This window comes from Acartia tonsa, chromosome 11 (assembly GCF_053477335.1).
Source record: "Acartia tonsa isolate MP-2025a chromosome 11, ASM5347733v1, whole genome shotgun sequence".
In the NCBI taxonomy this organism is placed as follows: Eukaryota; Metazoa; Arthropoda; class Copepoda; order Calanoida; family Acartiidae; genus Acartia; species Acartia tonsa.
The window spans coordinates 40,498,396-40,523,696 of record NC_137270.1 but is presented as its reverse complement, the minus strand read 5'-3'; the positions used below and the strand labels follow the sequence as shown (position 1 = coordinate 40,523,696).

Sequence of the window (25,301 nt, the reverse complement as noted above, 5' to 3'; positions counted from 1 at the left end):
GGGATTTTTTCTAGGGGGGTTGGTTCACTTCCCAAAATATATGTTAGAAACCTTCCTATAACTTATAAGAAGTTACTATGTAAAGGACAACCATTTCGTTTCAGCGGTTAGGGAGATCTCTCGGTACAGGCAAACAAACATACAGATAGAGATTCTGTTACTTTATCTCTCTGTTTAACAAAAAATCTACTTCAATATCTATTATTATCTATCTATGTTTACAGGTAGCCGGACTGGTACCCGGGGTAAGCGTCCTGTGCCTCTGCCACGGCGTGTGTCCACCGGGGGCGGATCCCCCGCACCCGCGCCACATGACTTCCAGACACTTCCAACAAACAATAGGACAGGCCATGGTATGTATTTGTATATTAGCTTAGGGGTACGCTACTAGAGGCCTTCAAGGGGACTTTTCGGAAAGGTGGTGGAATTCAACAATCCACGAAGTCATTTATAGTTATTTTTTTTTTTGGGGGGGGGGGGGAGGTTAATTTTTTTTTAAGCTTAACTCTGTCCTGTGACAGTCCAAAGTTATTTCAATATTAAATAAAATTCACGATTTTTCACGCAAATGTTATTTATTCTTCTTATTTTTTATTAAGTTTTAAAAAATGATTGTTTTTGTAAGGAGTCCTGGGGAGGTGTGCCACCCTCCAAAGTCCAACAGGGACAGCGTAGCAATACTATACTATACTATCCTATCCTAGGGAGTCCCGGGGGAGGTGTGCCACCCTCCACAGTCCAACAGAGACAGCGTAGCAATACAACTTCAGGAAATTTGAGCTAACTTTGATTTTGTGTTTACTTGTCATTTGCGTTCTGTGGATGCAATAACTTCTATTTCTGCTTTATATCTAAAAAGCAGGGATCTAAAGGGATAAGATAATGACCGATAAATTGTTGTACATCCCTAATGATAATGCACACGATTATCCTTTCTGTAAATTACAATTAGTAGTTGAAACGTTCGGACACTCAACTGAATAAATCGACCAATAAAAATTCATTACAGTCCTTAAAGTTGTTCCTTTTTAAAATCATTTTGACGCCAGAATGTGTTTTTGCACATTGTTTGCATACAGGTCCAATTGTGTAAAGTTAGCTCTAACTCTTGCAGGGGGTGGTATCTCCATTGGTAGTGCAGGGGGAGGCAGACAAGGATTTATCTTATCAGGTACAATTAATATAGATAGATAGATAAATAAATAGATACGTGTCGTGTACAGATAATTAAAAAGACAGATTGGCAGACAGACAAACAAATTTCGTCTAATAACTTTTTATAGATATTAGCGGCTATGGTCTTGCGTGGGGAAGGGGGAGGTTGAATGAACTAAGAGCCATCCCATGAAAATGATAAAACAAGGATGACAACATTCATAAAAGTGAAGCTCTGAAATGATAGGACAAACGGACATTAACACTTGTATCGTGTCAGAACTGAATAATTAGAATATAAATGAATAAGAGTCAAAGCAAAATTATGAGTAAATTTGTTGAAAAACTTTTTTATACAGGATAATGTTTTTGGACATACTTACATTTTTAGGACTTGATTATAGAGTTGCTTTGCTTATAATATTGTACTTTGTTGTCTCAGGAATCAGTATACCAAAAATCAGAACAATCGGATGATTAGATCACATAAAATTTTGTTGTTTAAAAAGTAAAAAATCAACATGTTTAAAATGGACTTACGGACATTATGTTAATGATTATAGAATTGCTATGCTTTCTAAATCGTACCTAACTACCAAAGGAATCACCATGCAAAGTTTGATATCGATAGGACAATTCTAACATGCATAAATTAACGAAAAAATCTATCCGTCTCAGATGGATGGACGGATGGACGGACCTTAATTACAGAAAACCTTCGCTTTTGTAAAATGAATATGTTAGAAATCCATATATTTGCTTTGACAACGTAGAGAAAGAAAGAAGATTATTAGATAAAGCTAATAGAATAAAAACAATGTACAGTGGGGCCAAGATAGGAATAATATCAGGGATCTAGAGGGATAAGAAAATGGACGATAAAGAAATGTACAGTTAGTGGTTGAAACGTTTGGATAGTTAATAAATGAACCAAAATAAAATTTTACTTTAATTTGTAGATTGATATAAAGGGCAAATTACAATAGAACATTTTATTGGTCAGTTAGTTTATCCAGTAGGAGGGGAGGGAATGTTGTAAAATGGGTGGATGGGAGGGGGTCGATTTTTTGCCAGCTACAAGTAACATGATGATCTTGTGCAAGATCCAAGTAATAATAAATCCATTAATACTCAACACTGAAATCCTGTTATTTTTGTATTTGCCCTATTGTGTAATGTAACAAAGTTAACAGAACAACTTTATATCTAATTTATTTAACAGAGAACATACAAAGTTTTGACAATGATAGAATAAGAGGAATTGTTCATTTTTATCATTCATTTTAATAAATTGATAAAGTAAAACCAGTTCACTATTTATCAAGATCTTAAGCTTCAGACAGACGGACAGACATTGTTCTATTTTTTAAAATAAATATAGATATATATATATTATTGATTGGAATATTTTTATTTCTATTAGGAGGAGCTGAGACTAGGAGGGATAAAAGTAGCGCACAACAATTCAGTCAGAGTTCCAGAGATAAGGTAAATAACTATAGCCTATATTATATTGTTAAGCTATACTCATTGTATTGATAGATTATACTCTTTGTTTTATTCACTATATTGATTGTATTATTAGGCTATACTCTTTGTTTCATTTTAATCTATACTCTTTTTTTTTTTTTTACTATTAACTATACTCTTTGTATTATTAACTATACTCATTGTAAAGTTAGACTACACTCTTTGTATTATTAACTATACTCATTGTATTATTAACTATACTCATTGTATTATTAACTATACTCATTGTATTGTTAGGCTATACTCTTTGTATTTTTAACTGTACTCATTGTCTTGTAAGGCTATACTCTGTATTGTTATAAGTAGCGCAAAACAATTTAGTCAGTCTTCCAGAGATAATGAAAATAACAATGTAATTATACTAATTACATTGTTATTTTCCAGTTGGCTTGTATGTCGTTTGACAAATGGGCAGTCATATTTGTTTCATTAAAAGAGACATCAATTTTTATAAAAAGGATGACAAGATCCATAAGTAGCGAAGCACAAACAATTTGATAAGAATTTAGATATTAGTTGTCAAAAGGATGTATATTAGGAAAAGAATCACGAAACCTTTTCAACATTTGTTTTTAAAATTTCTTAATATTTATATTTCAGTACTATGACTAACAGACTGACGGTCAAAGTAAATTACATACTGGATGCTATAAACAACGGGAAATTTAATTTTGATATTTTTAACTACAAAAATTTAAAAAAAACGGACCATAAACACCAAAGATATGAGGAAAAGTGTGAAAAATATAAAAATAGCCAAAAACCTGCAAAAAGGCAGTCTGACCGCCATTGATGTTTTCTTGAAACGACAGGAAATTTAATTTTGATATCTTTAACTGAAAAACTTTGGAAATCGGGCCATAAACACCAAAGGTATGGAGAAAAATATGAAAACTACAAAAATAGCCTAAAACCTGCTTAAAGGCAGTCTGACCGTCATAGTTGTTTTCTTGAAACGACAGTTTTGATACCATAACTGAAAAATTTTTGAAAATCTGACCATAAACACCAAAGATATGGATAAAAATGTGAAAAATACAAAAATAGCCTAAAACCTGCTAAAAAGCGGTCCTACCTCCATTGATGTTAAATAGATAATTGTGCTCCTCAAAAATGGGAATGTTGTCAAAAAAATTTCAGGCTTTTATCTTTTATAGGAGCCGAGAAAATCACGTTTCCCCCAAACTAATACGGACAGACGAACATTTCAAATTATAGAGTAGCTTCGCTACTAAAAAATACTAATCTTATTATATTTAGGGTTCAACGTCCACGAGTATCACTTCTGCGGAGAGCTCAGCAACTACACCGTCAACAAATAGCGGGGGGAGCAGGGCATCAACAAAAGGAGGTAGACGTTTATTTTAATATATTTCTGGAATTGTGGATACGACCTTGTAGGCCTCTGGGGGCACTTGGGAAATGGAGAGGGGGGTGGATGGTTAGGTCGACCACCAACTTTAAATTATATTTTTTTTGGTGAAAACATTTTTTTAAGGGGTCATTTTTTCTATGGCGATTTCTTATCTTAATCTTATTAGGACCTGTGACAAGCTACATTGAAAAGGAGAACAATATCGGTACAGAGGCAGACAGACACTTAGATATCCTGTTACTTCAGTATATAGAAGATAATGGAAAGCATAAGTGTTCATTTAAATTCTATAGAATATTTTTTAGTAATTTTATTTACAACAATCTATCTGTACATTCAGGTAACTCCAGCAAACAGGTCGCTTATCCAGGAGGAGCGCCAGGCACAGGATCTGGACCAAGTGGTCGCCGGTCAGGATCTGCCACCAGAGGCTCAGGTATAGATAGACAGGTAGACAGACAGACAAGAGCATCGCAAAGCACAGGATCTGGATCAAGTGGCCGCTGGTCAGGATCTGCTACCAGAGGCTCAGATATAGATAGACAGATAGAGATATAGAGCTAAAAATAGATCGACAGATAGTCAGACAGATACAGACAAATAGATAACCAGACAGAGAGACACAGTTCTATTGTTAAATTGAGCTTTATAATTCTTCTGCACCTACGTTTTTAACAATAACCCTTTAATTTCTTACCCAAACACTAAAAACTGCATACAGTTTATGATTGTGTAATGGCAAAAACATTCAAACATTTATACCTATAATTGTCATTATTTTAGGACGTGAAAGTCTGTCCAGTATTCACCGAAGCTCCCCCACCAAGAATGCCCCACAACGGAGTGAACAATTTTCTCCTGGGGGGCGGGGACCCCAACCCCCCCAAGCCCGGGGGAGTGGGACAGGGTTTACGCAGATCACTCCAACATCAAACTATAAGAGTTACAGGTGAGATTTAGTTAAAAAATATATGGTTCTCTAAATAAAATATGCAAGTAATCCTTATTATAAAATAATTGGATGTCTGTCTGTTTGTTTGTACCGAAGGATTTCGCTAACCGCTAAACCGATATTGTTCTCCGTTACATGGCAGCTTCTCATAGGTCCTGGGAAGGTTTATAACTATTTTAGGGGCGTGTACCACCACCTTCCCATGGGAAAATTAAAAATGAGGGAGTGGTGGTCGACTCTACTCCCCCAATTTTTTTTACTTTTTAAAAAAAATCCTCAATTATACGTAACTATTTTTTTCAGACGGTTGCCCCCTACCCCAACAGCACCAGCACAATCAGGAATGCCTGGCTTCTCCCCGCAGTCACAAGGTATGTGTGTGTGTGTTTGTTTGTTTGTGTGTGTGTAGGTGTTGCCCCCTACCCCAACAACACCAGCACAATCAGGAATGCCTGGCTTCTCCCCGCAGTCACAAGGTAGGTGTTTGTGTTTGTGTGTGTTCATTCATGTGTGTGTGGTTGCCCCCTACATCCTATTATTACCAATGCTTATACTATTTGTATTGTTAACCAATCCTTTTTTTCCCCCCAGGTGAACGACCTGCGGCGAAGGTCTCTGAGTCACAGTCCTCCAAAGCAACGTCTCCAACAGTCAACCTGGAGGCAGCAAATAGATTCAGGTAATACATTATCCAGTATGGTTTCAAAACTGATAAATATCCGCTGGATTAGAACCGGTTCTCAGCTTTTTGAAAAATTTTGTACAGCATCGTATTATATCTCGTTTTCTACAAATATAAAAATGTACAATTATTATATCATAACCAGTTTTGTTAGTGGTGTTTTTGGTATCTAGGGGCTTACAAAACTGGTTTTAATCTTAGAATTTTTTATTTTAATATCTGCGGAAAGCTTTTTATAAAACGATGCGATAAAAAACTATTCTAGTAATGCTTTGAAAACAAACAATATTCGTTTGTAGAACTGGTTTTGAGCCATACCAATAAAACATATATCGTGTCGTATTAGAGACAATTTTCCACCATCATCATCATCAAACCAATGCCAGTTAGGTGCCTTTTTTTATGGCTGTTGTCATCCTTGTTTAAAAAAACTAGAACTCCTGTTTTTAATGTTTTTTTTAAAAAGGCATCTAGTTTTCACTTTTTCCATCAATCAAAAAATTTAGTCCTTTCTCGTCATTTTTTAGCTCTTGGGACATCCAAAATGATGGTCTTATAAAGTTTTGTCTGATTTTTGTATATCATGTTTACTCTAACTTTTTGTTTTACATAAGTCTTTTTTTAAATTTTGAAAAGGCATCAGTTTTAATAGAAACCAACATTGTTCCAGAAGCTCTGGTTCCAGCAGCGAGTTGCACAGATCTGGCAGCTCCACCTCTCAACAGTCAGGTAAAAATTAGTACCCAAAGTTTTAATTTTTTAAAGCAGCGTTTTCTTATCCGTTGGCTTGAAAACTTATTGTGTTTTTATAAAATTTTTCTTGGTTGGCCCCTTAAGTTGGGTGTCCAAACGTTTTAGCCAGTAGTTATAATCTACAGAAGAAGTACCTTTGTGTATAATCATTGGAGATGTACATCATTTTATCGGCCATTGCCTTATCCCTGCAAACAGCTTAGGTATTACTGAATACTTAAAGGTTATCTTATTATTTAAAGTAGTAGGTATTGGGTTTTTGTTTAAAGCTTAAGATCTCGATAACTACTGAACCGATTGCGTCCTCTCTTTTAGGAATATTTCATATTGGTCCTCTGATAGTTTTATGCTGTTTTGTTTTGAGATTCAAGTCTAGTGATTGTTTTAAGCTGTTTTTTTGAAGGAACCCAAACCACAGCCGGGCTCACAATACTTGACATTATATATAAATATAATTTCAGGGATGCCAAACCACAGTTTGTGTAGTCCCGGGCCCTCAAGACTTGACATAATATATAAATATAATTTCAGGGATGCCAAACCACAGTTTGTGTAGTACCGGGCCCACAAGACTTGACATAATATATAAATATAATTTCAGGGATGCCAAACCACAGTTTGTGTAGTACCGGGCCCACAAGACTTGACATAATATATAAATATAATTTCAGGGATGCCAAACCACAGTTTGTGTAGTACCGGGCCCACAAGACTTGACATAATATATAAATAATTTCAGGGATGCCAAACCACAGTCTGTGTAGTACCGGGCCCACAAGACTTGACATAATATATAAATAATTACAGGGATGCCAAACCACAGTTTGTGTAGTACCGGGCCCACAAGACTTGACATAATATATAAATATAATTTCAGGGATGCCAAACCATAGTTTGTGTAGTGCCGGGCCCACAAGACTTTACATAATATATAAATATAATTTCAGGGATGCCAAAGCACAGTTTATGTAGTCCCGGGCCCACAAGACTTGACATAATATATAAATATAATTTCAGGGATGCCAAACCATAGTTTGTGTAGTCCCGGGCCCACAAGACTTTACATAATATATAAATAATTTCAGGGATGCCAAACCACAGTCTGTGTAGTGCCGGGCCCACAAGACTTGACGACCAAGGGTACGTCGAGATCTCAGAGATTGTTGGTGCGACAAGTTTATGTCAAGGTAAGTTTAAGGTTGTGCAATCAAAGGGTTCGTTATCTCAAGGGTGTTGATTACCCTAGGCGATTAAGCGCGTATCACTGCAATTCAAAATGCAGAGTGACTTGGAGAGGACTAGTACCCGAAGCGTCACCACGCGCCATGTCTTCATCATCAAAGGTTTTATAAACCCTTTTTTAAATTCCAATTGCGCGGCTTGTACAAACATAAGAAAAATGCTACGCGCGTATCGTTACAACTGTCATGCCATATAAGCTCTACTTTTTAGAAATATATATAAAATTGTTGTGTAATGATTAGTTTAAAAGTTTGAGGGAGGATTTAAAAATAAAAACATGAAAAAAGAATCTTTCTTTAATGAATATCAGTGTGTAGTAATGATAGACTTTCGGACAACAAAGCAATTTATAGAGAATTTATGCATTGTGCATCGATCAGAAAAAATGTTAACAAAAAATCTGCGTTTTATTGTAATTATTGGAAGATTAATATATATCACACTTAGATTTCATCTAAACCACTACAGGCAGACTGACGGACCAAGTAATGTGAAATGGAGAATCACTACAAAAAAAAATCAGCCGCCTATCTGTATTAATAGCCGAGTAAATTTAATTTTTCCCAGGAAACAATGTGAAGGAGAATGTAAGCCCGCGGAAAAAGTCGTCTTCCTCTAGAATGACCAGTGTTTCAAGTACTGACTCAGGTACCCATACTTTTACAATGGTACCCAACGTTTTAAAAACACGTTTAAACATTGGAATCTTTTTTGTTGAATATTGATTGGTTCTTTTAAATCTCCATCTTGTCAAGGTAGTTGTATGGAGGGTAACACCTAGAGGGGGGTGTATCAACCCTCTTTAATTTTGCCTTTTGGGAGTTGGTTAGGGCATATGCATTAATTCATGCTCTTTATAGTGCCTATAAAAAATGACGTCATAATGATACAATACAAATGACCAATGATAGGCCAATACACAGACTAAATTACCAATGACAGGCCAGTATACATTTTAATTGGCCAAAGGTAGGCCAGTATGACGTCATTTTTTATAGGCACTATAAAGAGCTTCACGTTCAATCCGTTTTTCCATCTGTAGATAGATGAAAAGATTTGACACATTATATACAAAACCTTAGTATTCATAATTTTATATTTTAGGACTACCCGACTCTATTTCGACCTCTCTGCCCCCCACCCCCAAGCACAAACTGCCCCCGCCCCCAATCCTGCCCCCCGCCCCGACTGTACCCGCCCTGCCCCCCTCCCTGCCCGCCCTTCCACCTCGGAGACACCCCTCCACTTCAAGCTAACCTAAAATTTAAAAAAAAAAACTACACTAATGTCAGAAAATGCCTAATGTAAAAAAAAACAAGTATGGCAATATCCATAGGTGAGAATAGATATTTATCGCATTGTAGTATAGACAACTTTCCGCGGATATTAAAATGAAAAATTAAATTAAGTTTAAAACCAGTTTTGTAAAACTCGAGCGGACAAACGCCAAGGCTAACAAAACTGGTATTAATTTTATGATTTCTTTTTTATTATTCGTGGAAAATTGTCTGTAAAACGGCGCTATAAATTATATTTCAGTAAGGCCGAATATGGGTTTTAATTCAGCGGATATTAATCGGTTTCAATGCCAAACTTGAAAATAAATTAAGCAAGTAAATTATGACACTATATTAGCTCCCCCCCCCCCCCCCAACAAAAAAATTAAAATCACTTGCTTATACCTATTCGTAACAAGAACAAAATAATATGAAGTAGTTGCGTTACTTTTAGAATAGTTTATTATATCCAAGTTATATTTAAAAGTTATAAGACATGTTGATAACTAAAAATACTCATTTTACATATAATAAAGTGCCAATAAATTAATGTAATAAAATCATAATCAAATTGCTCAGGTTTAAGCTATATTTTGTCCAAATTATATACATAAAAAGCCAAACATAAATGTGCCAATTTTAACACCTTTTCTTTTAAATGTTCTAGTTATTAGAATTTTTTAGAGGTTGATTCTTTAAAAAAAAAAAAGATAGGGTCGCTGCCTCATCAAAATTGTTTTTGTCAAAAATCCTTCAAAATCACAAAAATTAAATAAAATCATAGTAAGGTTATTAACATAAGATTTTGGAGGATTTTTAACGAAAACAATTTTGGGGAGACAGCGACCATATTTTTTTAAGAATCCACCTCGGTATTTTTGAGAAGTGCTCAATTTAATTAAACTTAATTAAAATTGCATTTGTTTTTATACAAAACTAAACATATCCTTAAGCATATTCTTATATTTTACCAAACTAAGAGTATTTTTTTTAAGTTAAGATAATAATAGTATTACATATTTTAGTGTATTTTTTTCTGAGTGTTAAAAACATTTTTTATTCATGTCAAAAAGTTCTAGCTTTCGATATTATTCAAAAGGTTTTGCAGCCGTTGTTCAGCTGTTTGGCCGTGAGCCGCCTTTAAATTTAGAAAAACATATATGTCGATATGCTATTGCTTCTTTACATGATACCCTTGTTGTTGTATATTTTATATTTGTATTTACAAATCTAACTGTGATCCCCGCGAGTTGAAACATTTTAGTTTTATTTGTAGTAAATTTAAATTTTTAAATATAACTAACTTACAACTTAAAGGAAGCCTGCAAGAAAAACACCGATCTAACTGCTGAAAGACTGCGACAAGTAGACCAAATACCCCAAATTCGAAACTTTCAGCTTCAATAACAAAAAAGTTCGAGGCATTTAGGTATATGAAAATTTAAAAAATAAGCAGAAAATAAGCTAATAATTTTGTTTCTAGGCGATGCAATTTCTATTATGAGCAATGGAAAACTTACAAATTTTCATATACCTAAAATACCATTTTGAAATGTCTAACTTTTTTGTTGTTGAAGCTGAAGGCTTCAAATTAGGAGTATTGGGTCTACTTGTGGCAGTCTTTCAGCAGCAAGATCAGTGTATTTCTTGCAGGCTTCCTTTAATTTAACAAAAATCAAGTACTACAGCATTTTCATATTACAGATCATGTTAAAGTAAATAATAAAAGACTTATTTAAAATTAACAGTAACCTATACATAAAAAGACTCAATTTAATGAGTATCGACTAAAATATTTTATTAAAAATATATAAATTTTAGTAATCTAAACTAACTTGTTGCCTTGAGAATTAATATTATATCAATCTAAATAATACGTCCATTTTGAGGATTTTTAAAAATATTAATTTCTTTTGCTATCCTAACATAAAAATTTACTTTAACTTAAAGCACTTTTAAATCAATATAACTTACAAAAAATCTAAATATTTTATTACTGTATTATGTTCAGAGACTATTGAACCATGTATTTTTTAAAATTTGTTAATGGTTTAAAAGTTCTCTTAGTGATTTCAAATAAATGTAATCAAAATATGTTTATTTTTTTTCTAGCAAATCTTTTCTAAAACAGATCATGTTTGTCAGTATGTCTTTAATGGAAGAATTTATTTTTGGCACATTTCAAAGAATCCGTTTCCCTCACTGCTTCATTCCAAAAGAAATTTAAGATTAGGGTTGGGCCGGATATCCGGTTTGGCCGGTTATCCGGCCAATTTCAATATCCGGCCGGATACCGTATATTGAAAATATCCGGTTACAGGATATCCGGCTGATTTTTGACGCCGGATATCCGGTAATTTGCTTGATATCGAACGTTGGCCAGATATCCGGCCGGAACCGGGTATCCGGCATTAGAAATCAGCCGGATATCCGGTATCCGGCCAAAAAAGTATCCGGCCCAACCCTATTTAAGATACCGACTAAATGCCATTCGAGTCAAAGCTATTAGTGCATTAGAGTAAGCCACTAGATGGGGAAGGGGTTAAATAACTATATTTTCCAATCACGTTGTGCCGACCAGGGCAGGGAGTAAGGGAGGGGACAATGGATCGAATATTCAATTTTTAAGGAGTCTCAGACTTTGGGGACTGGCTTAAAGGGAATGTGCACGAATACAGCAGATTCTTACTGATTTTGGGAACTTGCGCATCAATGCCCCGCTAACTAGCTGAGCTAGTTTTGAATATGCAGACAGAAAAGTTTGTTATTTATCGCTGGTTTTAACAAATATTTTTTCCCAAGAAAATGTCTTTTCATGTATAGAAACTCTACTGTGATATTTATGTATCAAATAATCTAGTACCGCTTGACTTTAGGGGTCAGTTATAAATATATCAGAAGGGTTGAGGTAGTTCTAAACAAGATTTTTCTAGTGATTAATTACAGAATGTTTACTACATTGAGATGTGTTGATAATTTAATTTTCAAGTAAATGATATTTTTCTTAGAACTAACTTTGTTCTAAATTAGGTTACCATGATCCCTTTCCAATTTTGGTAAAATTTTCTTGATAATTCTGGTTATCATTGCTTTTCAGCGAACCCTCTTAAATTTAATTAATTGCCCATTGTCCCCTCCCTGCGACCAGGGTCTGTGTGTCAGCTATTTAATTCAATTTGAAATGGCTGAAAATTAAATATACCGTTGGCGTAAAAATTTTTTAAAATGAAACTGAAGGGATGAAGATTGTGGGGGAAACTTTCACTTAGAATTGTTAGAATAGCATATCCTGGTGCCGACTCTCAATTGGATCTTTGAAAATCAACCAATGGTGTCAGGAATGTTAACACAGTCAAGTAGCAGAAAATATTATGCTAGCAGACGAAGAAGGTCATTGGATAAAAGGGGGAGGTAGTTGTATGTATATAAATCTATAATATAGATCTGTTAATAGTGCATATCAGTTGTAAATGAATATTCGGGACGCACTCCTCTGAAATAAATATCTTAAACAATTTGTATAAAAATCAGCATGTAAAACTTAAAACCATGGACCCGATAGTAAAGATTACAAGAGGCTAAGAATCACCATGCAAGGTCAAGTCGAACATGCCTATACTAATGTATAGAACAAATATCGTCCCCTGCAGTGTTATAATAAAATCAAGTTATTTAATCTCTAATACAAAGTAGAATGATGTCTGTCTGTCCCTTAAGATCTCGGTAACCACTGAATCGATTGGATTCTGCTCTCCAGCGAATATACCTACTGGTCCTGTGGTGGTTTTAGGGTATTTTCTTGAGGGTGGGACAACATTAACCCCCCAACAAAAAAAGATTGATAAGAAAGCGTTATGGGGAACCCATAAATTTATGGTTCGCAGCACCAAATTATGTTTTTGATTTTTTAAAAATATGTTCGAAATAAGTGGTTGCATCTCCAATTTTTTTTAATTTGTCATCAATGTAGGTAGTTAATATGGTCATAAGTTATTTGTCAATGGGTTCATCCAGCTAGATGGCTTAAGGGAGTTGATAAAGGTATCGTTATTTCATCACACTGCGAGTTTCACTTTATTTAAGATCCCAGTAGTAATAAATCAATTGTCAAATGCTTTGTAAAAGTCGAACTGCCAAAATTACCAAAGAATTTATCAGTTCCATTTACAACACATGATGATTTTTAAAATATTTTCGATTCAAATTTTTATATGTTGAAATTAACCTATTAATCAGATTTTTGGTATAATGATTCCTGGGACAACAAGGTAGGGATCGACCCTAATTATGGCGTCTAAATGTTTTTTAGGATATTTTTAGTGCAACTGCAATAGTTGTTTATCGCATCATATTATAAACAGCTTTCCGAAGATATTAAAATGAAAAATGATAAGATTAAAACCTTTTTTGTCTGCCCCTGGGGCCGAAGACACGGGATTACATGCTATACGATGCTAGACATGATTTTTCAGTATGGTTGAAAACCGGTGCTCATCCTGCAAATATTAAACGGTTTCAAAACGGAAAATAAATTCGATATTTTATGTTCAGACAAAGGAAGAAGACATTTATTTTCTTTACTTTGAAACAAATGATAGTTATTTCACGCATCGTATTATAAACGGCTTTCCGCGGATATATAATGTACAATTATAAGATTAAAACTAGTTTTTTTAGCCCCGAGGGCCGAAGGCACCGGCTAAAAAAACTGGTTTTCATCTTATGATTGTACATTTTTATATTCGTAGAGAGCTGGATATTATACGATGCTAGACGTAGTTTTTTCGTATTGATGAGAACCGGTTCTAATCCTTTGGATTCGAATGAATACGAGAAATATTTATATTCATTGGATAGTTATTGAGGGTACACCAGCAACCCTCTTAAAGGAATAAAGGTCCTAAAGGACATACATTCTAAAGTACAAACGTACTAAAGGGACATACCTTAAGTAAAACAACAACAAAAAACTTGAATCTTCAAAAATTTGAGGAATTTTTTTTTAAATGAAAAAAATAAAGGTTGATTTTTGTTATGCATGGTTGTATTGTCGAACAGAATTTAGGACAGATTTTTTAAAATTTAGCCTACGGATGAAGTTATTCAAGATCTTATTTTGGCGTATCTTTAAACTAAATCTTGCTTAATGATGTGCTAGGTTACAGGAATCTAAAGAGACAAGACAATGGCCGATAAATTGATGTACATCCCCAATGATGATACTCAAATTTACCCCTTCTGTAGAATAAAATTTGTGGTTGAAACGTTTATACACTCAACTTAATGAATAAGCCATCAAAGTCCTCAAAGTTGTTGAGCCAACGAATAATAAAACGTTATTATAAAACATCGGGGACTAGTGTAATTAAAAGCCCATTGTCCCCTCTCATTTTCTCTGGCAAGGTTATATGACAAGCATCCAAGTGATTGCACGACCTTTGTATGAAAGTCCTATTTGTACATGGTATTAAGTTGCGCCTGTTTTGGGCAAAGGCACAATCCCTACTCTTACTGCTGAACACAGTAATAGTGTCTGACTGATTATGACGTAACAAAAAAAATTAGCCAATGAGAGGCCACTATAAATTTTACCATTGGTCAATAACGGCCTCTCATTGGCTAATTTTTTTTATTACGTCATAATCAGTCAGACACTATTACTGTGTTCTTACTGCTGCTTATGTCGCAAACCCGAAATAACAACAGAAGGAACTAGGGTTGGCATTCTGAAACTGGAATCCGTTTTTTAATAGCGGATTCGGATTCTTAATTGTTAGGCTAAAATTAGCGTCTTGAGTTTTTTCGTTCCGAATATATATTTTAATTTTTAACAGTCATTTTGGCCGGTGTAGGGTCTAGAAATAGAAGAAAAGCTACTGAAAATATGAAAAATACGCAGCTTTAGATTCTGCCCAGTACCCGGTAAAATTTAATCCATTAATTTATTTTTTAGAAAGCCTTTTAAAATATTGCTAGAATCCGTTTTATTTTTGGACGGATTCTTGTAAGAATCCGAATCCGAATTCGGTCCAAAAATTAGACGGATTGCCATCCCTAGAAGGAACATATTAAAGTGGAAAGGGGGTCGACTACTCCCTCTCCTAAAGTGCCCCTAGGCTAGATATGTATTAAAGAAGGGTGGAATTCAATTATAGTTTTCAGTCGTATTTTGGTTAGGTATGCTTTTTATCTTCAACTAGCGGCTACGGCCCAAAAAAAACTCTTGGGCAAATTAGGGTAAAGATGACCCTTCAATTTCTATTTTAGTTCTGAAAGGAAAAATAACCAACATAAGTAATAATATGGGGGTACTTTTCCCGTGGTCGATTTCTCTTTTACCTCCCCTGGAGGAACTATGAGAAGCTTCACTAAAAGTGAGAACCATATCGGTTCAGCGGTTAGCTAAACATATTATGAGTATTTTCTACTAAAAAACGAAGTAAAAAAAATTTGATAAATTTATTAGAACATTTTTCTTTATATATCATTACTTTAAATGCGTTCAATTTTACAATTTTACAAATCTAATAATTTTTACAAAAAAACACACAAATAGTTTTCTAAAAGTTATACATAAGTTTACATAAGCAAGTTACATTAATTTCATACTATAAAACAGCAGTAGCGGCTTCGCCCTCTGCCTCTAGGGGCGAAAACATAAAGTTTTTCTTTATTTATAGAAAAAAAGGGAGGAAGTATTCTTTGAAGGTTTTCTTACTTAAAATTTTTTTAAGTATTGAATTAAAGTTTCTGTAATAAACCAAAGTATAATATTTTTGAGATCTTTAAAGACAGACATACTCTTTTTATAATAGATTATTGTGTTTACTTACATAATAGACAAATTTACATAAGCAAGCATTGATAAAAATAACACAAAATTTCAGACGTTGCATTTAAACCAACCCGCTGGATTAGAACTGATTCTGTAAATCATGTACAACATCGTATTACAGACAATTTTCTAGGAATAATAAATGAAAAAAATTAAAACAAGTTTTGATAGCCCAGGCCTTCGCCTCTCATGTCTAACAAAACTGGTTTAAATTTTATATTTTTTTTATTTTAATATCCGTGGAAAACTGTCTATAATACGATGCGATAAATAACTTAAAGACAATTATGAAATAAAAACTTTTTGCAACAGTTTTTAAACTATAAAGGCCTATTAAGACTTAAAATAAGCTATTTGAAATAAAAATATTACTATTTTAAAGATTATTTAACTAATATTGACCACACAATAAAACATAATCTAAATTGACATTTTGAAAATATTCTCATAGTTCAAAATTTTGTTAAAATCTATCTTAAAACTTGAAGCTAAAAAAGCTACTAAAATATTTATTTATTTTACAGAAGACCTTAAAGGCATCAATGCTGTTTTAAAGTTAAAAAATTTATTTGTTGTCAGGAAATTTTTTATTACAAAAGACAAAAATGTTAAATCAGCTTTTTTTCATTGATCAAGAAAAATATTTTACACTTAAAGTTTAATATAAATTTTCAAATTTTAATTTCCATGTTTTTTTTAAATTTTTTAAGAGCTATTTTAAAAATATGTTGAATTTAATAAAAAAAAATTATTGCGCTTCTTATTTACATACTTATTCTTGTTCTAATACATTTCTATATTTTTACTTTTTATATAATTTTAGGCTATTGTCAGTTTGATGACATCGCCACTTAAGAGGCGATGTCCCCAAACTGACTACAGCTAATTTTATCTTTAATATTTTTTTTATAATATAAGTTACAAAGGTTCTCAAATTTTACAAATATTTGTTAAAAACTACTAAATTTCATCCGGCTTTGCTTTATAAATTTTGGAATGCTTAGAAACCGATTAATTTCTGAGCCATACAGAAAAATCATGTATCGTATCGTATTATAGAAAGATTCTCCACCAACAATAAATAAAAATCATAAAATTAATACCAGTTTTGTCGGCCGGGGCTTTCGGCCAACAGAACTTATTTAGGATTTTATTGTCTGCGAAAAGCTGTCTATAATACGATGCGATTAATAACTATTATTTGAAATATATTTCTATGGGTGCATTCACTGCCGCAAGTTAAACAAAAAGAAAATCTGGGAGGGGTCACTTTATGGGTGGTGGTACCCTCCCATAAAATAGCCATACACCTTCACAGGACCTATGCGAAGCTACATTGTAAAGGAGAACCATATCGGTTCATTGCAGAAATGAATGCACAACATATTTCTAAATTGTATGAAAAACACTGGATTATAGTTTGTTGTTGTTTGTGCTCAGCATTAATTAATATCATCTTCACAATTATTTCCCTCCACCCGAATCATCTGAAATTGTTAAAAATAGATGAGTAGATTAATCAGCGATCTAAAGGGATAGGACAATGCCCGATAAATTGATTATTAAAATTACCCCGTACATTAAGTAGTTGCAACGTTTGGACACTTAACTTAATGAACCAAGAAATCACAATTCAGTAAAAGTTCAAAAGTTGTCAAACTAGCGAATACGAAAACGTTATTTAAAAATATCCTGTTCAAAAGGTTAATTCTTTTATTCTTATTCGTAGGCTTAACAACTTTATGGACTTTCTTGAATTTTGATTAGTTGGTTAATAAAGTCGAGTGTCCAAACGTTTTAACCAGTAATTGTAATTTTTTTATTATCGTTGGGTATATACATCAATTTATCATCCATTGTCTTATCCCTTTAGGTCCTTGATTTATTGAATAGATTTGGCTAGAAAAATTTGCAAAACAAAATTCATTAAAATGGTCGAAAGGTACACAGAGGGAAGTTTTACTAAAACAATAATAATAACAAGGATGACAACATACATAAGCAGCGAAGCTCAAACAAATCTTGGATAGGCAAACAGGTAGGTTAAGTTTTAGAGAAGATTTTCAGTGGCACAAAAAAGAGATGGAATTTATAATTATCAAACAAAAAAAAATCACAAAACTTTTAAAATTAAATATTTATAGCGTTTGTAGTATGACCGTCAGACCGACGGACAAAGTAAGTTGTTAATGGATGCTCTTTGGTGAGGGGTATCTTAGCAGTCTATCTTAAGTAGCATCCAAGAAAATTACATTTACACAACGGACTGACCGACAAACAGACAGAGTAAAGTTTTGGAGTAGCTTTGCTCCTAAAAAGTCTGAGAGATTTATAGATAGGAAGAGAGAGAGAGAGAGAGAGAGAGAGAGAGAGAGAGAGAGAGAGAGAGAGAGAGAGAGAGAGAGAGAGAGAGAGAGAGAGAGAGAGAAAGAGAAAGAGAGAGAGAGAGAGAGAGTGGGGAAGGGAGATATTGTTAGAGAAATAAAAGAGACAATAAGAATAAAATTGAGAGAGAGATTTCTCAGGTATCTAAAGGTATAAGACAATGACGGATAAAATGATGCACATCCCCAATAATTATTCACAAAATTATACCTTCTGAAGATTACAATTTGTGGTTGAAACGCTTAGACACTTAACTTAATAAATCAACCAATCAAAATTCAATAAAGGTTCCCAAAGATATTTAGCCAACAAATAAGAAAACGTTATTAAAAAACTTTGGTGACTAGCATATTAAAGAGTCCAATATCCCTACCCTCCCTGGATATTTCTACTGTCAAAAAGGAACAAACAGCAGAAATGCACTGGTGAAGCCAAAATCCATACCAATTTTACACAAAAGTAACAGGATGTCTTACTATTTATTTATATGTCTGTTTGTACTTGAGGATCCCGCTAACCACTGAACCGATATGGTTCTCTTTAACAATGTTGCTTCCTGTGAAATTTTATTACGATTTTAGAGATGATTACCTCCACCCTCCTAAAAAAATCGCCTCTAAAATGTTCCCAAACCATAATTTCTTTATATATTTTACAAGCTAAAATTAAAAATGGCGGGAGGGACGAAAGGCCTCTGGGGGTGTAGCCGCTAATTCTTAAGTTAGATATTTAATTTTGTTAACCCATGTACCATTTATTTTCTTAGGATTCACGATAAATTATCTACATAGAAAATATTTAATCAGCTATTTCTGAGAAAATTTCGAAAAATCCTTCATAGAAAAAGGGTAATTTTTTTCGCGTATTTTTGTAAAGTTGTATATTAGCGTTTTGACGAATGCTCTTATTAAGTCAAACTGTTCTTAATTAGGAACATTTCATATGCATACATTTGTTCAAAATTAAGAACAATTTGATTTAACAAGTGCATTTGATTAAACGCTCACACTTAACTTTATGGAAAACACATGAAAAAAATTACCCTCTTTCACAAAGTGTGTTATCAAGCAGTTCATTAGTCTCTGTGGAATCATCACAGGTAAATAAAGTTTTTAATTTGACCTTTTTAGATTTTTTGAAATATATCCTTTATTTAAAAGTACGACCATGAATGATATTGGGAAAGAAGTTGTATCAACTTTTTTTTTATAGCTAGCCGGTCCTTTTAGTAAGTAGTAGATGTAAAATTTTTCATAGAATTCAGATATGCAATCGGTTTTTTTGTAGACCTCTTATTTTTTAAGTAATTTAAGTTTTAAAAAAAAAATTAAGTCAATTTTAAGGTACTAAAATGCAACAAAAAAAAGAAAGAAAATGGCCATTATGAACAAAAATAGTAAGATCTTTAATTTGACACCTTACTTTTTCAATTCTGTCAGGTAATTATTGAAAAAATCGATTTTTTTAAACCCACGAGAATAAAAACTTTGAACTCAATTTTATCATTTCACAAGTAAAAAAATATGGGTTCATATATACCTTTAGAATCAGAAAAATATTACGAATCCATTGTAAGCAAAATTGAAAAAAAAAGTTTACAATATAGTATATAAACTACAATAAAAGGAATTATATGAAAATATCATATTATATTGTACAGACAACGTCTTAACTTTTGAATTGGGTATAAAAATGGGAAGGGGGTATAGAGGGGGTAAAGAGGGGGTAAAAAAGGGAAGACGATAGTGTTGCTAGAACAAAAAATACAATTGGCCATTTTTATATTTTTTTATTTTTTTACTTTTTTTCAATTTTGCTTACAATGGATTCGTAATATTTTTCTGATTCTAAAGGTATATATGAAGCCATGTTTTTTATGTCTGTTTGAGAAAATATTTAGGTCTAAAGTTTTTATTAAACCGAGGTTAAAAAAATAGATTTTTTCAATAATTACTCAACAGAATTTTAAAAGTAAGGTGTCAAATTAAAGATCTTACTATTTTTGTTCTTACTGACCAATTTCTTCTTTTATTTTGTTGCGTTTTAGTACCTTAAAACCGACTTAATTATTTTTAAAAAAAACTTAAATTACTTAAAAAATAAGAGGTCTACAAAAAAACCGATTGCATATCTGAATTCTATGAAAAATTTTACATCTACTACTTACTAAAAGAACCGGCTAGCCATAAAAAAAAAAGTTGATACACCTTCTTTATAAAAATAGACACAGACAGAATTAGATAGATAGATAAACAGAAAGAAACACAGAAATATTGATAAAATTTTACCATTTTTGAGAGAAGTCATCCCCGAAAAATAAAATTAAAAAGAGGTACTTCCTTAAAGTACCTCTACAAGCCTCAAGGGCGTTGTCTCGACCGTTTCACAGTCTATGTAAGTTCTTCAGACAAAAACATCCAAGTCTTTTGAAAATTAAAGATGTGTTTGTTTTCCTTATCTGAAAGACGACTTTTTTCATACAAGTTAGCGGCATTGTAGATCTTTATCTGGGTTCTGCAATGCCAAATGAGGTGTCTTGATTTGAAAGAAATGCGTAAAATAAAGCATTAAAGTTCAAACATTTTGAAATCTTATTAGAATTTGAATTTTAAATTGGTAAAGAAAACTATTATTCGCTAATTAATGATGTTGTCATCCTTGTTTAATTATAAATCAATACTTTTTGTTTCCAAGAAAAACTTGGTATAGTTCCATAAGCTGAAAAATGGACCCCCCTGATAAAAAAAAATGTGAACCAAACTAATTTTTGGAAATACTACCACACTTCAAACCTTTAAAACCCCACTTCAAAAAAGCTTGGATTATTGCCCCCCTTCCCCTAAATTTAAAACACAAAACTTATTTATCGCATCGTATTATAGACAGCTTTCCGCAAATATTAAAAAATGAAAAATTATAAGATTAAAACCAATTATGTAATCCCCGAGTGTTATATTAATTTTATTATCTTATTTTATTTTAATATTCGTGGAAAATTCTCTGTAATACAGTGTTTGACTTAATTTTTCTTTAAGGCTGAGAACCGGTTATAATCCAACAGATATTAATCGGTTTAGAAGCCATACCTACTGAAATAACAGTATCAAACTTTTCTTGTTGTTAAATATGGGATATTACCAAAAACTTTTATAGATCAACAGACAATAAAAAAGTAAAATGAATAGTTTTTCTATTAAACAACTTTGGAATTATACTGCTGTCCGTCTTTCTGTCTGTCCGTCCGTCCGTCTGAAGCTTAAGATCTTGGTAACCGCAAACCGATTGGGCACTTTTGATGAACTTTGATTGGTTGAATCATTAAGCTGAGTATCTCCAAACGCTTATATCAGTAAATGTAATCAACAGAAAAAGAAATTTGGATTCTCATCACGGGAATGTCACATGTGTATCAATTTATCGGCCATTGTCTTATCCCTTTAGATCCCGGATGAAAATACTATTAAAGGTTTATCTTCCGGAAGCGAAAGTCTTTTTATTACATGCAGGGGTAGGATAATGAAAGATCAATCCAACCTTGTATTAAAATATTTGCTTTTATCCATCTTATTATATAAAGTAGTAAGGTTTTTTTTGTCTGTAGCCCAATATTTTATTAACTACTGAACTGATTAAGTTCTCCATTTTATGGAAGCTTTTAATATGTCCTTGGATAATTTTAGGCTTTTTAAATTTTTATATCTCTCCAGTTTTAAGCTATTTTTCTACTTTTCTTCTTTACTTCGAATAGAGAGTTCCTATATGCTAGGAGCACAGTCGCTAGTCTATTATATAAAGTAGTAGTATGGTTTTTTTAAGCTTCACACAGGTCCCGGACTGGTTGTAGGTCATTTTATGAACCTCCCTTCTGTAGCCACTAGTCTTTGTATAAAATTATCATGATGTTTGTCTGTGCATTGTATGCCTCCCCCCCCCCCCTATCGTTATTTTTTCTATCGAATTTTTCTTGTGTTAAAAATATAACTAATTTGATTTATAAATTATCACCATTACGGGCACAAGATGCCAGCAAACTTTGATAGGACCATAAACTTTTTTTTTACTTCAACAAAGCAAATAAAATGGCCAAATAGTTGAAACAGACGGATGGACAAAGTAGGTTACATACTGGATAATCTTTGGTATGTAGAATCTTCACAAAAAATTTGCTGTCTGTCTTGAATAGCACCTGAGAAATTCACATTTTCCCCATGGTGTTAAGGTCTCACGGACGGACAGACTGGCAGACAAAGTGAATTATAGAGTAGCTCGCTATTAAAAAAAGATAAAATACCTATTTTAACATTTTCTAGCTTGTCAGATAGTTCTGAGGTTGAGGGGTCGCCACCCCCCTCCCCACCCCCACCATCTCCAGAGGACTTACCATTCTCCTCGGCCAGGGCATTCCTACGATAGATAGAAAGATAGTTAGATAGATAGATAAATAGATACTTTATAAAGAACGTGTCCTAACTTTTGTGATTTTTTTGACCCATTCGTGACGAGCTCCCAAAGTTTAAAGTTTTGATTCAACGGGGTTCAACAAAATAGATTTTTTCAATAAATACTCACCAGAATTTAAAAAGTAAGTTGTCAAATTAAAGATCTCACTATTTTTGTTCATATAGGTAATTTTCTTCTTTTTTTGTTGCGTTTAAGCACCTTAAAACCAACTTAATTTTTATAAAACTTAAATTACTTCAAAAATAAGAGGTCTACAAAAAAAACGATTGCATTTTACATCTAAATCTCAAAAGCTAGGACACATTCTTTTTAAATATTGAATGTGTTTTTACTTTGTATATATTTCAAATTTTGTTGTTGTTTGATTTGTTCAGCTTTAATTTTATAGATGATGTCATCCTTGTTTATATTGAAATACCTTCTGAAGTTTTTGATATCAAGTTTAATTTACTTTTCTATGAAATTCCTATTTTGACAAATAATAGATAGATAGATCCATAGAAGAGGATAAATAAAAAGATACAGAGATACTTATAAAAAAGAGATAGATAGATAAATTTTATTCGATTGATAGATTGATAAATTGATAGATTAATAGATGGATAAACGGATAGAAAGGAATATTTAAGGTGATTCCTAGAAGGAAGCAGCTTATAGTGCCTAATAAAAAATGACGTCATACAATGCAAATGACCAATGATAGGCCAGTATACATTGTAATTGACCAATAGTAAAATGTATACTGTTCTTTGGTCATTTGTATTGTTTGATGTCATTTTTTGGTTCCACGCCAAACGTAGGAGTCCCAAACGTAGGAGTGGAAAAACATCGGAGTGGACAAACGCAGAAGTTCCAAACTTCGGAGTGGAAAAAACGCAGGAGTGGGACAAACGTCGGAGTTGACAAACGCAGGAATTTTGGGACAAACGTCGGAGTGGACAAACACAGGAGTCCCAATTTTTTTTTTCAATTTTGAATTTTTTTATACAACTCCCCCCCCCCCTTCGGTCTCGTTATTTTTCTTAGTTAGTTTAGGTTAGGTTAGGTTATAGGCCAGTGGGCCGAGCGCTGCGGCTAGAGGCAGGCTAGGGGGCCGAGCACTGCGGCCATAGTTATTGTTTTGTAGACAGGGGTATAAAAAAATTTCAAAATTGTCATATTATTAAAATAGCGGACACTCCTAGGTTTTACTTAAGCAATGTCCACTCCGACGTTTGGGACTCCTGCGTTTGTCCACTCCGACGTTTTGGACACCTACGTTTGGGGTAGGATCCATTTTTTATTATAATAAGATGATTCCCAAGAAAAATTTTAAAGAGAATTAATGGAATACAAGTATTTACAAAGAATGTAGACAAATTTCTTAACAGTATTAATAAATTTTAACAGAGTAATATTTAATAAACAGTAACTTCTATAATACTAGAAAATAGTACAATGGTATCTGCCCGCCCGTCTGTCAAACCCCTCTCGAAAAAGATGCATCTCTAAATTTCTATATAAACATTTATTCTAATTTTATTTTCTTATTTTTCTTAATTTAAAAAGAAGCATCATTTATTATTTATTAATTATGACCATACTAAGCGTTTAGTTATAATCAAGTTACAGTTTGACTTAATAAGAGCATTTGGCTAAACCGTTACATACCACGGAAAATGCTTGAAAAAAATTATCCACTTTGTGTAAGCTTGTTAAGGCTGCACTAGCTACCTTTGGACTTAATTACTACTGTTAGTATGAGAATAATAAACTAGATATACCACTGTGATTAATTCCAGGAATTTAAAGGAATAAGAAAATGGAAGATAAATTGGTGTACATCCCCAATTATGATACAAAAAATTACTCCTGCTGTAGATTACAATTAGTGGTTGAAACGTTTTGTCACTCAACTTAATGAACCAATCGAGTTTAGTGAAAGTCCCCAAAGTTGTTAACCCAACAAATAGAAAAACGTTATTATAAAAACTTTGGGGACTGGTGTAATAAACAGCCCTATGTCCCTATTCCTTCCTGGGTTAATTTTGTATTATCTATTAATAGACAGACAAACAGAGCAATGTTTAGTATACAATCATTGGAGAAGTATTTTTTTAGAAGCGAAGCTACTCTTTAATTCATTAGCGGATACGCCCCTTGAGGCCTCAAAGGGGCAAGTAAAATGTTTTCTTTTCAATCTATGTTAGGATCAGCTGTTTACCAAAAAATATTTGTTATGCCGCTAGATTGGGTAAGTTATGTTTTTTGTTTGTTTGTTTTTTCGATTTCTCTTGAAAGGGTGGTGGTACCCTCCCAGGACCTTTGAGAAGCTACAATGTAAAGGAAAACCATATCGATTCAGCGGTTAGCGGGATCCTTCGGTACACACGGACAAAAAGCTAGAGATTCTGCTGTTACTTTTGTATTAGAATTTACTAACAATGCTTATTTGTTTGCTGTTCTCATTGAACACCTAATTAATTAAGTAGATATTACAACTGATATTATTATTAGTAGAAAATATCATTAAAACAAAATTTTGTGTAATCTAGATCATAAAGGTTATTAGCACTTCATTAGATAACTAGCGGCTACGCCCCCTAGAAGCCTCTAGGGGCACTAAATGTAGGAGTGAAAAATGTCGACCTCATCCCATTTTAAATTTGAGTTTC

General features: G+C 33.1%; 1 protein-coding gene and 1 long non-coding RNA gene across 2 annotated transcripts in view; one reads left to right on the top strand and one right to left on the bottom strand.

The window, feature by feature from the left end:
• The window catches only part of cnk (connector enhancer of ksr), a 138,345-nt gene extending 128,689 nt beyond the window's left edge, over nt 1-9,656 (top strand). Inside the window, exons 18-31 of the mRNA XM_080177254.1 lie at nt 225-353; nt 705-771; nt 1,116-1,171; nt 2,579-2,643; nt 3,946-4,036; nt 4,401-4,496; nt 4,844-5,009; nt 5,316-5,383; nt 5,604-5,691; nt 6,365-6,423; nt 7,533-7,634; nt 8,257-8,337; nt 8,794-8,993; nt 9,421-9,656. Of these exons, the coding sequence (XP_080033380.1) occupies nt 225-353; nt 705-771; nt 1,116-1,171; nt 2,579-2,643; nt 3,946-4,036; nt 4,401-4,496; nt 4,844-5,009; nt 5,316-5,383; nt 5,604-5,691; nt 6,365-6,423; nt 7,533-7,634; nt 8,257-8,337; nt 8,794-8,945 (1,220 nt within the window). The 3' untranslated portion in view covers nt 8,946-8,993; nt 9,421-9,656. The remainder of the gene's footprint in view (nt 1-224; nt 354-704; nt 772-1,115; nt 1,172-2,578; nt 2,644-3,945; nt 4,037-4,400; nt 4,497-4,843; nt 5,010-5,315; nt 5,384-5,603; nt 5,692-6,364; nt 6,424-7,532; nt 7,635-8,256; nt 8,338-8,793; nt 8,994-9,420) is intronic.
• Nucleotides 9,657-15,411: 5,755 nt separating this feature from the next.
• Nucleotides 15,412-25,301, bottom strand: part of LOC145332242 (uncharacterized) — a 13,313-nt gene continuing 3,423 nt past the window's right edge. The window contains exons 3-4 of the long non-coding RNA XR_013884102.1: nt 22,478-22,590; nt 15,412-17,288 (exon numbers count right to left, since the gene is read on the bottom strand). This is a non-coding gene — a long non-coding RNA (uncharacterized LOC145332242). The remainder of the gene's footprint in view (nt 17,289-22,477; nt 22,591-25,301) is intronic.